Here is a 15,182-nt window from a genome sequence, read left to right on the forward strand (position 1 = left end):
ATCCCCCACAACACACATCTCCCCTTTGGTAACCGTAAGTTTGTTTTCAAGTCTGTGATTCTGTTTCTGTTTTGTAAATAAGTTCATTTATTTTTTTTTTTTTTTAGACTCCACATACAAGTGATATCATAGACATTTGTCTTTGTCTGACTCACTTCCCTTAGTGTCATAATCTCCAGGTCTTTCCATGCTGCTGCAAATGGTGTGACTGTGTTCTTTATAACGGCGGACTAATATTTCACTGTATGTATGTACCTCTCCTCTACAGTGAAGAGTTAGAAGCATTTTCTCTGAGATCAGGAACAGTACCAGGATGTCCACTCTTGCCCTTTTATTCAACATGGTTTTGGAAGTCCTATCTATGGCAATCAGAGAAGAAAAGGAAATAAAAAGAATCCAAACTGGAAAATAAGTAAAACTGTCACTGTTGCAGATGACATGATACTGGACATAGAAAACCCTGAAGATGCTACCAGAACACTACTAGAGTTCACTAATGAAATTTTCTTGACCTCACATTAACTATGCAGGAGGTTTTGTTATTTGTTTTTCAAATACAATCTAATATTTTTTCCTTTGAGGAGTTAAATTCATTTTGCAGGAAGTCATATCACCTTAAGTGATATTTATCTGGAAACTCTTATCTCCCTTCCTCTTTTTCCAGTCCCTTCTTTATCTCTTGCTTTCTTCACCCCTCTCTGTCTTTAGATCATAGATATACATGGGGGCAAATGAGAGAGAGAAAAATAGGAAACACAATTTGGTCTTTTTTTAAATTTTTATTTATTTTTTTTAATTGAAGTAAGTTGATTTACCATATTGTGTTAGTTTCAGGTGACTAGTGATTCAGTTCTTTCTTTTTCTTTATTACAAGATATTGAGTATAATTCCTCTGGCAAGCCATAAATCCTAACTATATATATATATATATATATATATATATATATATATATATATATATTACATACATAGCAGTTTGTTCATCCTATACTCATTTGTCCCTGTGCCCCTCCCTCTCCTCTTTGGTAATCATGTTTGTTTTCTATGTCAAAAAATCTGTCTTTTGTATATACATTCATTTGTAATATTTTTTAGATTCCACATATAAGTGATGATATGTAGTATTTGTCTTTCTCTGTCTGACATATTTCCCTAAGCATATTATTATCTAGGTCCATCCATGTTTCTGGAAATAGCAATATTTCATTTTTCTTAGGTTGAGTTGTAATTCATTGTGTGTGTGTGTGTGTGTGTGTGTGTGTATATGCGACATTTTTTAAGCCAGTCATCTGTTGATGGGGACTTGGGTTGCTTTCATTTCTTGACTATTTTAAGTAGTGCTGCTATGAACATTGGGGTACATGTACCTTTTTTAATTAGAGTTTTTTCCTTTGGGGGCTATATGCCCAGCAGTGGGATTGCTGCAGCCAGAACTAGAGGGCCAAGATCTCAGAGTAGCTTCATGCATTCAAAGAGTCTCATATTCTACACTGTTTTTCTCCCCAGGGCATTTCTCATTTCAAATCATGGGACATGGAAATATGGAAGAAAATGGTGGCCTAGTGCTGTGGTAGTCTCACTGAAGCAGAGCAACCAAACATTCAGGACTTGAGTCGTTACTGGAGAAAAGGGAACCAAGGAAAGGTGAGTCTGACTTTCAGCATGCAATTTTTGCTTTGGTGCTTTTTTATGTCTTCTATGTCTTCTCTCTATAAAAAACATATTCAACCATAAAAAAATGAAATCTTGGCATGTTTATATATACACACACACACACACACACACACCCTGCCACATATTCTTTCTTTCTTCATCTGTTAATGGACACTTAGGTGACTTCCATATCTTGTCAATTGTAAATAATGCTGCTATGAACATTGAAGTGCATGTATCTTTTTGAATTGTGGTTTTCTCTGGATATATGCCTAGGAGTGGGATTGTTGGATCATATGGTAGTTCTATTTTTAGTTTTTTAAGGAAACTCTATACTGTTCTCTCTATAGCGGCTGTACCAATTTACATTCCCACCAGCAGTGTACTTGGGTTCCCTTTTCTCTACACCCTCTCCAGCATCTATTATTTGGAGGATTTTTGATGATGGCCACTCTGACTGGAGTGACATGATACTTCATTCTGTAATACTTACCAGGGCTTCCCTGGTAGCTCAGCTGGTAAAGAATCTGCCTGCAATGCAGGAGACCCCGGTTTGATTCCTGGGTTGGGAAGATCCCTGGAGAAGGGAATAGCTACCCACTCCAGTATTCTTAGGCTTCTCTGGTGGCTCTGTGGGTAAAGAATCCGCCTGCAATGTGGGAGACCTGGGTTCGATCCCTGGGTTGGGAAGATCCCCTGGAGAAGGGAACTGCTATCCTCTCCAGTACTCTGGCCTGTAGAATCACCGAGTACAGAGGAGCCTGGCATGCTACAGTCCCTGGGGTCTCAGAGAGTCAGACACAACTGAGCAACTTTCACTTCACTCACTCTGACTGGAGTAAGATGATGCTTCATTGTAGCATTAATTTGCATTTCTCTAATACTTAGCAATGTTGAGTATATATTCATAGGCCTTTTGGCCATCTGTATGCCTTCTTTGGAGAAATGTCTATTTAGGTCATTTGCCCATTTTTTGATTGGGCTATTTCTTTGATATCAAGCCACATGAACTATTTGTAAAATTTGGAGACTAATCCCTTGTTGGTCACATCGTTTGAAAATATTCTCTCCCATTCTGTAGGTTATCTCTTTGTTTTGTTTATGGTTTCTTTTGCTATACCAAAGTTTTTGAGTTTAATTAGGCCCCATTTATTTACTTTTGTTTTTTTCTCTATTAGTCTATGAGATGGATCCAAAAGGATTGCTACCATTTATGTGAAAAAGGTTCTACCTATGTTTTCCTCTAGTAATTTTATAGTATCAGGTCTTACGTTTGGTCTTTACTCCATCTGAGTTTATTTCTGTGTGTGGTGTTAGATAATGCTCTAATTTTATTCTTTTATGCTTGGCTTTCCAGTTTTCCCAGCACGACTTATTGAAGAGACTGTCTTTTCTCCATTATATAATCTTGTCTCCTTTCTCATAGATTGACTATAAGCGTGTGAATTTCTCTCCAAGTTTTCTCTCCAGTTCCATTGATCTCTATATCTGTTTTTGTGCCAATACTGTTTCAGTTACTATAGCTTTGAAGTAGATAGAATGTGAAGTCTGAAAGGATTATACCCACAGTTTCGTTCTTTTTCCTCAGGATTGGGAAATTCTGGGTCTTTTGTGATTCCATATAAATTTAAGGAGTAACTTTAAAAAATTTTTTACTTCTATATAATTTTTAAAGGTTATACCCCATTTCTAATTATTAAAAAATATTGGCTATACTCCCCATGCTGTGCAGTATGTGCTTGTAGCCTTTCTTACACCCAATAGTTTGTATTACCCACTCCTCCACCTCTGTATGACTCCTCCGAATCCTCTCCCTGTTGGTAAGCACTAGTTTGTGGTAACCACTATTTGTGAGTATGCCTCTTTTTTGTTATATTCACTAGTTTATTTTTTATATTCCACATATATCATATAGCTTTTGTCTTTGTCTGACTTATTTCACTTAGGATAATGCCCTTTGAGTCCATTCATGTTGCTGCAAATGGCAAATATTCATTCTGAATAGTATTCTATTGTATAAATATATACCACACCATCTTTATCCATTCATTTGTTGATGGACGCATAAGTTGCTTCCGTGTCTTAGCAGTTGTAAATAATGCTGCTGTGAACATTGGAGTTCATGTATCTTTTTGAATTAGTGATTTGGGGCTTTCTGTATGTATACTCCAGAGAAGGCAATGGTACCCCACTCCAGTACTCTTGCTTGGAAAATCCCATGGACGGAGGAGCCTGTTAGACTGCAGTCCACGGGGTTGCTAAGAGTCGGACACGACTGAGCGACTTCACTTTCACTTTTTACTTTCATGCATTGGAGAAGGAAATGGCAGCCCACTCCAGTGTTCTTGCCTGGGATGGGGGAGCCTGGTGGGCTGCCATCTATGGGGTCGCACAGAGTTGGACATGACTGAAGTGACTATACTCAGGAGTGGAATCTCTGGGTCCACATGGTAGTTCTTTCAGTTTTTTGAAAAATCTCCATACTGTTTTCCACAGTGGCAGAAGCAATTTACATTCCCACCTATGGTGTACAAGGATTCCCTTTCATCCACATCCTTGACAACATTTCTTATTCGTAGACTTTTTGATGATAGTCATTCTGACAGATGTAAGATGATATCTCTTGTGGTTTTGATTTGTACTTCTTTAATGATTAGTGATGTTGAGCATTTTTTCATGTGTTTGTTGGCCATCTGCATTTCCTCTTCAGAAAGTTGTCTATTCAGTTCTTCCACCCATTGTTTAATTGGCTTGTATGGTTTTTGATGTTGAATTGTATGAGCTGCTTATATATGTTGGCTATTAAGCCTTTATCAGTCATATCACTTGCAAATATTTTTTCTTAGAAATATTTCTCCTAGGTTATCTTTTTGTCAGTGGTTTCCTTTACTGTGCAAAAGCTTTAAAGTTTAATTAGGTCCCATTTATTTATGTTTGCTTTTATTTCCATTACTCCAGTAGTCGGACATGAGTGAAGTGACTTAGCAGCAGCAGCAGATGAATCCACCTTTTTGAAATCAGGATCTGGTACACAGGTGAGTTCTGTTTCATGGAATTTCTCTTGCTCTTCTTATTGGGAGTGGTTTATGCATTTTCATTTTATTTAACTTTCTCCTAAATTCATAGAGACACAGAAACTTAGCTTTTGTGGTCTTAAAGGGCATTTTTATATGGGAGCATCACTGTGTAGACTGTGTGTGATATCTTTGGTGAAAGGGCTGGTTTTAATATGGACATCAGCCACATCTTCCTTCAGGGTGTGCTGGCTGTCTTCCCCTTGATAGGGAGCGTGGTTGGCGTTGGAGGGTGTAAAGCCTGTGTTGGGTATGAAGTGGGATTTCCTCTCTGCTCTGTGGCTGTCACCATCCTGTCAGGGGCAGGGCCTGCTCCCCAGGTGATGGGGTAGAAGCCGGGCTGGTTGGGCCCAATCAGGCTCCATTCCCCCTGAGTGTGTGCCCTGCCCCCCACACACTCACAGAGGAATGATGTGCCGCCTGTGAAGGCCTCTGCAGCTCCACTGGGATGCAGCTCAAGGTCACATCCCTTCCCTGTCATGTTAGTCCCAGATCTAGTACAACATGATGATGTGGAATGGCTGGGGCATTCACCAGTCTGGAGCTGGAGTCGGGGCTTTGTGGCTGCAGGAACTGAGGTGGCTGAGCTGCTGCCAGCGATCTGGGCCACCTCCGCCTCCATGCTCAGCTGCAGTGTGGAGTGGGTGGGGCTGGAACACTGGGCTGGGAGGCTCACTGTGGCAAACTCTGGCAGCACTGCCCAAGCACACGCTGACAATGACCACTACTGCCTTAACCAGATCACATCCCAGAGCTGTCTCTCTGTAGCTATACAAATGTCACGGCCAGCTGGCCCAGGTCTCATACAAAGCTATGGTGAGGAGTGAGCGGTGCTGGAGCGTTTGCCCCATTCGGACTGAGGAATGCAGCAAGGTGGCAGCTGCCAGTACAAGGCTCTGTCTGCCACGATCGGCACACACAGACTCCTTGGTACTGAGTTTGAGCTTCTGCAGCCCTTCTATGTGTCTCAGCAGTTCTGCCATTGGCCAACAGGGCTTGTCTTCTCCATGCTGTTCCCCAGGCCTGGGAAACCCAGACTGTGGCTCGAACCGCTTGCAGCCCTAGATGAGGATCCACCAATGCAGGACTTCTCTCCCTGTCAGACTCTTCTCAGGGGTGGGGGTCCTGACCTTATGCTTTTTTTCCGTCCTGCCTTGTTAGGTGGAGATTTTTCTTGCAGCTTTGGCTGTATAGGAGTTCTTCAGTCAGTTTCCAACTAGTTTTCCATGAGAACTATTCTGTATGTAGATGTATTCTTGATGCCTCTGGAGGGGGAGGTGAACGCCACAGTCTCTCATTCTGCCATCTTGAGCCCTCCTTTGGAAAACACAATTTGTAATTGTCTATAAGAGCTCAAAACTTGGACAAAGACTTTAAAAACACAAGTTATCAACTTTAGTCCTATAGAATTATTTTTTCTTTCCAAATAATCTGATAGTTTACATAAAACTAAAATTTTACTATTCCCCAAAATGGCAACCCACTCCAGTGTTCTTGCCTGGAGAATCCCAGGGACAGGGGAGCCTGGTGTGCTGCCATCTCTGGGGTCACACAGAGTCAGACATGACTGAAGTGACTTAGCATAGCATAGCAAAGCATCACCAACACCCTTTCATGCCTTTTTATCTTCAGGTTCAAAATAATCCTTGGCATTTGAAGGACCTTGCAATGGGTGTGTGAGTTTATTTGGATCTCATAGGGCCAAAGTAAACTGATAAATGTGTTTCTCTCACAACTATCCACATTATCTGTTTATAAACAGGCTTATTTAATTTGAACTGAATTTGCAAACGTGTACCATTCCTAATCTTTCCCATCCGTTAAACATAGGTTGACCTGGTTCATTTTGTTCTTGACTCTGATCCTAAGAATGAGTACACTTTCCCTAAGAGAGAAAAAACAATTAGTTGATCAATGTAACAAAGACTTTCCCGATGAGTTTCCAATAAAGAAACAACACGTCAAACAGCAACAGTGCCAAAATATTTACTGAGAGTTTTCAAATCTTTCAAAAATGCTACAAAAAGCAAGCACACACAGTGAAACTAATGACAAATTAGACACGAAAAACTAACATCTGGATAAATCTACGCAGGCATGCAGGAGAAAAGGGTCAATCTATAAGCATTAACTATGATTAAAGCACTGCATTAGGCTTTTTTATACATATCTCATCTGACCCCATTCAGGAAACCTTATCCCAGACATGGAAATTAAAGCAAAAAAACAAACAAAAAAAAGGATTGTGTGATCCATTAATTTCTTGCTAGCCTATTATCCGTCAAGCTCACCCAAGGGCCATCTGACTCTGTCCAGAAATACAACTTTAATAATTCAATAAAGACCAGATTAAATATTCCATAAAGTTGGAAACTGATTTGTAGAAAATTGATAAAACATGATTTTTGTTTTCTTATAGAGAAATTTACCTTCATGGTTAAAGTTATATAAAAATACCTCCAAGGATATTTCCCTTTAGGATACTTACCAAAGTAAGGCTCTCACTTTACAGTCTCATTTCATCAAGGCCTTTCCCACTGATTACTTAAGTTCCAGTTCTTCACATTTGCTCTTTTCAAACTCTTATTCTGATGATTAGTTAAATGGCACTTAACTAATCATCTATTCACTGAGAATTGTTTTTAATGATTAAAGAATTTGTGCTTTGACAATCCTCAACCAACCACATGAGGTAGGTAGAATATCCTCATTTTACAGAGGAAGAAACTGAGTCCCCGAGGAGGCACATTACCTGTCAGAGGTTACAAAGGTAAGTAACAGAACTGGAGTTTGAACATGAATATGCATGAATTCCTTTTACAGATACTGCACTGGTGACTCACACGTGGACTGAAGTCTGGGCTGGTACATCTCCAGAAACTCAACACATATGTTAGAATTACGAGTATGACAGGTGAACAAACTAAACCTGCATACTTAAATAGCGATTAAAGAGATTGTTTGGTTTCAAATCTGAACTTTTCAAAATTGGAAATATCAAAAGTATTTGCAGATACATTAATTACATGAAATACTATCATCACAGTGAAATTTCAGTGCTTTGCCAAGTCCATCAATAGTTATGGATGACACAGAGTAAATAACTACTGAGTTTGTTATAAAAGTCATTGACAAGTACTTAGAATACTTTCTATCTAGAGTCTGTCTTTGACATTTCATGAACATGTCCCTGAGAATTTCTTGAATAAATTTGAACAAGTTGTCAGCCTACCCACTGTAAAGATGTTCAGTCTACTTTGTCTCCAGACTAGTAGAAAAATGTGGAATACCAGCAAGTTTTTCTTCTCTTTAGGCATGAAGGGGATCTGTTGTTCTGACTGAACACACAGGTAGAGATCGAGACTGGAGAGTAACAGGCTGCTGGTAAGTCTGAAAGCACCTTCGTGTACAATGTGCACCTCTAAAACCTTAAACATGTATCTTGGAAATAGCTGACCTTACATATAAGTGTTAATGTGTCACAAGGATGCTTTGCACAGCTGGGATATATACCTTGTGAATGTATCCTTTTATCCAGCTGAAGATCCATTCTCTGTGTATACAGATTTACAAGTGTTTCTCCATAAATGAGATTCTAAAGTACAGATTGATTGGTATCTAGGTTGATAAAAATCTTTGCTAGTATTTTGAGAGTTTTATCCACCAACTCATCAGTTAGGCAGTGCCCTCTGGCCAGGTTGTCAGTAGAGTGCATCTCTATCCAATGTGCACTGGCTGCTGTTTGCCACAGGTTTAGGATAAGTGAGGCCATCTACTCCAGCCTAGCCCCAGACCCCAAACCCTGGAGCCAGCTGATTTCAGCTCCAGCTGAAGTGAAAAGATGACTGTGTGGTTCAAATTCATCTTGACTCACAGTTTCACTGTTTTATCCTGGCTAAAGCTGCTCACTGTGTCTGTGGTTTTCTTACATAAATTTTCAATCCAGCTAGTGCTATTATACAGTGTCTTTTCCAACCCTGACGTTGGGGGTGGATTTTTAGCTCGCATGTTTTTTCCAGATGTGATAAGCTCGCCGTAGCCCTCTTGGTGAGCAAAAGCATATCCAGATCTTCGCGAGCTTGATCTCCGAGTCTGAGGCTTTCGGCTACGCAGGGGCCTTGCCTTCTTTTGAGCCTTCTGCCACTGGCGGATCTGGAGACAAAGGAGACCCAGGGTGAGACGGAGCATCCAAATGACAGACTCCACATAGTGGGCCACTTCCTGAGGTAAAAGCCTTTTCTGTGAAAACAGTATCAGTAATAACCAAGTACTCAACTTCATTGCAAAATCAAGTTTTTTCACCTAAAAGCCAGGAAAACTGGATACTGGTCAGTTTTTATTTCTATGAAGAGACTATTAAGCAAACAAAAAGTGTTAAGACAAATTTCAGAATTGTCTCCATCTCATACAACCGTCTTAAATGAACAGGAACATATTTTGCACAGAATGATTTTCTAACTTGCACCACCCAAACTCAGTCAGTATAACAACTTACAGTCCCATTTCCCCCAAGTAAGCCTTTCCTTTCTCTTTTAGAGGTTCTCTGGCTCGAAAAAGTTAGTGGTGACTGGACTAAGAAAATTTAGAAAATGACAGTCATAAATTTCAAACTCTTGTGACAGATCCAAGTACCATGAGATTTGTCATGGTTTTGATTTCTTGTGGGTTTTCTGGTGACCTTTTGAAAAGCTCAACATTGTTTGAGTGGGTTTGTAGCATCTCATTTCCCTGTAATGCTGAGGAGAGAAAAGATCCAAGGTTTGATGCTTAGCACCTTGTTCTCTAGATGAGCTGACTGACCACTTGGATTCTGACCTTCATGTCAGGAGAAAGCCATCAAGCAGAAAATCATGGTGTGCATAAACATAGGAAGGAATGAGCATCATCTTCCTTCAGCTCATCCATCATTGTCTGGATTTACATCAGAATGAGCTCACAGGGCCAAAGGGAAAGGGCAAACATTAGAGGGGAATGAGTGAGTCATTTCAGAAGGAATCTCTTGGCACTTTGGCCCCAGACCAGGAAGGATTTCATGATAAGGGAATGTCTACATCAGTTCTTCTCAACATCATCAGCCTGGTCAATCGTCTTATCAGTATTTCCCCCTTCGCATGACGTTGGGCTTCCCTGGTGGCTCAGACGGTAAAGCGTCTGCCAGCAGTGCAGGAGACCCGGCTTTGATTCCTGGGTCGGGAAGATCCCCTGGAGAAGGAAACGGCAATCCACTCCAGCACTCTTGCCTGGAAAATCCCATAGATGGAGGAGCCTGATAGGCTACAGTCCATGGGGTCGCAAAGAGTCGGACACGACTGAGCGACTTCACTTCGCTTCATACGTGGCTACAGACGTGTGTCCCCTCTTTCTCCTTTTCTCTTCCTCTCTGGGTCCAGATCTAACAACATTGTGTTGCTTATACTCCTCTTTCCATGAAACACTGAAATATGTTCTGTTAATCCCTTGGCTTAGGTATTTCTAGAATCTATTCTTTCTGTTTTTCTTCTAACTGTACTTTTCAACCCAGCTATTATGAACACCACCTCCCCCTTGTGTTTAATAATGTTACTATTAATATATTTCTACAGATATTTAGAGCCCCTTCACCTCATACCTTATTTGTCCCTCTTTTACTACCCTTTACTTTCCCAAGTCAGTTAATTTCCATCAAGCTTCCCTTTGCCTTGGGAGCAAATGTCCAAAATGCTGCCAGGGGTTACATGGTAGCTCTGTGTTTAGTTTCTTAAGGAACTGCCTTGCTCTTCTCCATAGTGGCTGCACCAATTTACATTCCCACTAATAGTGCCTGAGGGTTCCCTTTTCTCCACACCCTCTCCAGCATTTATTGTTTGTAGACTTTTTGACAATGGTCCCATTGATTGGAGGGAGATGATACTTCATTGTAGTTTTGATTTGCATTTCCCTAATTCTGAGCGATGTTGAGCATATTTTCATGTGCCTTTTGGCCATCTGTATGTCTTCTTTGGAGAAATGTTTATTTAGGTCTTCTGCCCAGTTTTTGATAGGGTGGGTTTTTTTTTTTTTTTTTTTTTTTATATTGAGTCCCATGAGCTATTTGTAAATTTTGGAGACTAATCCCTTATCAGTAGCATCATTTGCAATTTTTTTCTCCCATTCTGTGGGTTGTCTCTTCATTTTGTTTATGGTTTCCTTTGCTGTGCCAAAATTAGATCCCATTTGTTTATTTTTGTTTTATTCCCATTATTCTAGGAGACAAACCAAAAAAAGATATACTGCTGCAACTTATGTCCAAGGCAAAACATTCTGCCTATGTTTTCCTCTAAGAATTGTATGATATCTGGTCTTACTTTAGGTCTTTAATCCATTTTATTTTTGTGTACGGTGTTAAAGAATGTTTTTTTTTTTTTTTAACATGTAGCTGTCCAGTTTTCCCAGAACCATTTATTGAAGAGATTGTCTTTATTCCATTTTACATTCTTGCCTCCTTTGCCACAAATAGACCGTAGGTACATGGGTTTACTTCTGGGCTTTCTATCCTGTTCAGTTGAGCTCTATTTTCGTTTTTGTGCCCATATCATTCTGTTGCTTTATAATGTAGTCTGAAGTCAGGGAGCTTGATTCCTCCAACTCTGTTTTTCTTTCTGAAGACTGCTTTGGCTATTCAAGGTTGGTTGTATCTTTATAAACATTTTAAGATTTTTTTTTGTTCTAGTTCTGTGAAAAATACCATTGGCAATTTGATAAAGATTGTATTGAATCTGTAATTGCCTTGGGTAGTATAGTCATTCTGATAATATTGATTCTTTCAATCCAAGAACATGGTCTCTATTTCCACCTGAACTTGTCATCTTTGGTTTCTTTCATTAGCATCTTATAGTTTTCAGAGTACAGTTCTTTTGCCTTATTAGGTAGGCTGAGTCCTAGGTATTTTGTTCTTTTTGATGCAATAGTAAATGGATTGTTCCTGTAATTTCTCTTTATTATCTTTTGTTGTTAGTGTATAGAAATGCAACAGATTTCTGTGTATGAATTTTGTATCTTGCAACTTTACCAAATTCAGTGATGAGCTTTACTACTTCTCTGGTACCATCTTTAGGATTTTCTGTGTATGGTTATCATGTCATTCACAAGCAGTGACAGTTTTACTTCTTCTATGCAGTTGCTGGAATGTAAATTGGTACAGCCACGAAGGAGAATGTATGGATATTCCTTAAGAAACTAAAAATAGAGCTACTATATGATCTTGCAATTCTACTCCTGGGCCTATATCTAGAGAAAACCATATTTGAAATGTTCACGTACCCCAATGTTCATTGTACTGCTATTTATAGTAGCTAAGACATGGAAGCAACCTAAATATCCATCAACAGATGAATGGATAGAGAAGATATGGTATATTTATACAATGAAATATTAGTCATTAGAAAGAATGAAATAATGCCATTTGCAGCAACATGGATGGAATCTAGAGATTATCATACTAAGTGAAGTTAGAGAAAGACAAATATGATATCACTATAGGAAGAATCTTAAAAAATGATACAAAAGAACTTATTTACAAACAGAAACAGACTCACAGGCTTAGAATATTTAAGTTCATTCTCTAATTATGTTCACATTATTTAAAATGGAACTCTCTTCTTAAATTCCTTTTGAGGTTATTAATTGGTAGTTTATAAAACTAAAAAGATTTTGTGTACTAATATTTTGTATTGTAAATTTATGTATTTGATAACTAGCTGAAGTTATGCTTTAAATTTATATGCGTGCTAAATTGCTTCAGTCGTGTCCAACTCTTTGCAACCCCATGATTGCAGCCTGCCAGGCTCTTTGGTCCATGGGATTTTCCCAGGCAAGAATACTGAAGTGGGCTGCCATTTCCTTCTCCAGAGAATCTTCCCCACCCAGGGACTGAACCCGAGTCACTTACGTCTCCTGCACTGGCATTGACAGGCAGGTTATTTACCACTAACACCACAGCTATAACTATGTGTGTATACTTATCAAAATTACTGTTATCAGAGTGCTTTTTTAAATAATCTGTTCATTGTTTTTTTTTTTTTTATTTAGAAAACAATACTAGTAACCACCAGACCAACAAAAATTTTTAAAAACCCTGAGATTTGGAGTGCTCACAGGATTTGCTCTTAGCACACAGCTACTATAATACTAGGATTCAACTTGGAACTTCAAATTTAGCATGTTCCATCACTGGGCCATGATTGGCATTTCTGCATCCTTCTGTCACTCTCTGTCTGTGACTATTATTAGACTGTAAGCTCCTTCATAGGCAGGACCCATGTCTTATTAATTTTAGTTACTTCTTTCATCCCAGAGACTAGTAAGGTAATCTGTACAAACAGAAATCCAATAATTACTAAGTTATTTTTTAAACCATGGTTTTACTATTTTCTTCATTCCTAGATCTTTATAAGTCTTCCCAATTAAGCTTTAAAAAAAATAACAGAGGTGAGTGATATAATTATTTATTTTATATCTCTGTTTCTACAGCTCTTTCAATATTATAGGAGTGATCCTAGGAACAAAGAAGCACCCCAAGCCTTAGACTCATAAGAAAATTACAATATAGCTTCCATTTATTGAGCACTTCTTATTTACCAGGCAATGCTAAGCAGCTTCTCTGCATAGTAGCTAAAAGCACAGACTCAAAAACCAGAATGACTTGGTTCTGACTCTACCTCCAATATTACTGCTTTCTTAGGCAACTGTCTGATTGCCCTGTGTCTCTGGCACACAGTAGCTACAAAATGTTTTGGCTTTCATGAGCTTGTTTATGTTTCTAAAATCGTCCATTAAACTTATATTCTGTCTTTAAAAATTAGTTTCTGAAACTAAGGAGAATGCAGTGCTTTTGAAATTCCTTCCAAAGTAATATACTTCTTTTTTTTTTTTCCCCAGGTTTCCCCTTTCTACCTATAATCCCCTACTGGGACTTTTATTGTTCATTGTTTTAACTGTGATGATGTGGATTTATGGTATAGAGGATACTGGATGCTTGGGGCTAGTGCACTGGGACGACCCAGAGGGATGGTATGGGGAGGGAGGAGGGTTCAGGATGGGGAACACATGTATACCTGTGGCGGATTAATTTTGATATTTGGCAAAACTAATACAGTTATGTAAAGTTTTAAAATAAAATATAAATAAATAAATAAATGTGATGTTGACTTCCTATTACTGTTATTTGGTGCATGAATCTTATATCAATGTTTGAATTGTTTATTGGATTGGATTGTTAAGTGTGCAGTTTGCTTTGAGATTGTGGATGCTGTAGGTGCTTCAGAAAGGTAAGTCTATGGTTGGGGTTTGGGTTAAGTTAGGGGTTGGGCGGAAGAATGGAAGGGAAGGATAGACTGGGAGTTTGGAACGGAGATGTATACACTACTATATTTAAAACAGATAACCAACAAGGACTTGTGTAGCACAGGGAATGCTTCTTAATATTCTGTAATAACCTAAATGGGAAATGAATTTGAAAAAGAATAGATGCATGTATGTAACTGAATCACCTTGCTGTATACCTGAAACTACACTTTAATCAACTATGTGCTAATATAAAAAAATACACAACTTAACTTGTAATTTATGACTCCTCACCCACATTTACTGTAGACAGTGATCTCCATTGGCACTCCCAGTGCTACTACATTCAGATGTGGGCAGTTCCAGCTACTGCAATGTGATGCTGTGCACCTACCTGTAGGTGTTTGCTGATGAGAACTTCATTAGCTCTTCCCTGGACTTCTTGTCAGGCAGAGGACATGATTCCAAGAGCAAAGAATCAACCCCTCAAGTATCCATCAGTGCTGCAACATACCTGATCACTCAGAGTTGGGAATAAATCCACCTTCAAAAATCTGAACGCCACCACAGGCATAACTGAAGCCACTGTTGTTAAGAGAATAACAAGCCAGGTGCACTTCTGGGTCAAGGAATGTCGTGCATTTCCTATTATTAAAAGAAAATAAACACTGTGGTTATAAATCGAACTGAATTATTGAATTGATTGTTTAGATTTCCTAGAGAGAACACTGGGTATCTTCCCCCAGCATATAGTATGTTCAGTGGTGATAAGAAAAAGGCAAGAACAATGGTCAGATCACCCTTGGGAACGGCTTCATGGCTTGATCACTAGGAGACTGACAGCCAGAGACATGCATTGTCTGATCCAGGTTCAGTCCACCTTCACTGAAGAACAGCATTCTCTCATCCAGTTTCAGGATGCCTCAACCGCAAAGCAGTCATTAAAGCCACATTTACCCTTAAAACTACCATATCAAATGACACAGTAGATGTTCTAGATGCAGGTACAATCGCAAATGATGGTCTTTTCCACTGGCTATGTCATAAAAAGTAAGCTGTATCTATGACAGGATCAACCTTTTAAATCCAGGCAACAGCCTCGAGTGGACATGCTGATCTCTCTAATGTTCCCATGGATAGGAAGTCCTCAAGGTC

At 39.1% G+C, this 15,182-nt stretch overlaps 1 protein-coding gene and 1 long non-coding RNA gene across 18 annotated transcripts in view; one reads left to right on the forward strand and one right to left on the reverse strand.

Moving 5' to 3' along the window:
• Positions 1-1,504: 1,504 nt before the first annotated feature.
• LOC147364415 (uncharacterized) lies at positions 1,505-13,880 on the forward strand. Its single transcript, XR_015134465.1, has 5 exons — positions 1,505-1,644; positions 4,612-4,688; positions 8,041-8,111; positions 8,747-8,953; positions 13,623-13,880. It is a non-coding gene; the product is annotated as an uncharacterized LOC147364415 (long non-coding RNA).
• Positions 6,698-15,182, reverse strand: part of ATP8B4 (ATPase phospholipid transporting 8B4 (putative)) — a 335,711-nt gene continuing 327,226 nt past the window's right edge. For all 17 annotated transcript variants that reach the window (XR_015134453.1, XR_015134452.1, XR_015134455.1 and 14 more), the window contains 2 exons: positions 14,542-14,672; positions 6,698-8,879 (listed from right to left, as the gene is read on the reverse strand). Coding sequence is in view for 11 of the 17 variants with exons in the window: in XM_086320812.1 (XP_086176938.1) it covers positions 8,598-8,879; positions 14,542-14,672 (413 nt within the window). In the remaining 6 variants the exon portion in view is untranslated. The remainder of the gene's footprint in view (positions 8,880-14,541; positions 14,673-15,182) is intronic.

The sequence above is a fragment of the Bos grunniens genome, chromosome 10, assembly GCF_055505025.1.
Source record: "Bos grunniens cultivar Pamir isolate PY7600 chromosome 10, Bosgru_T2T1.0, whole genome shotgun sequence".
Classification (NCBI taxonomy): Eukaryota; Metazoa; Chordata; class Mammalia; order Artiodactyla; family Bovidae; genus Bos; species Bos grunniens.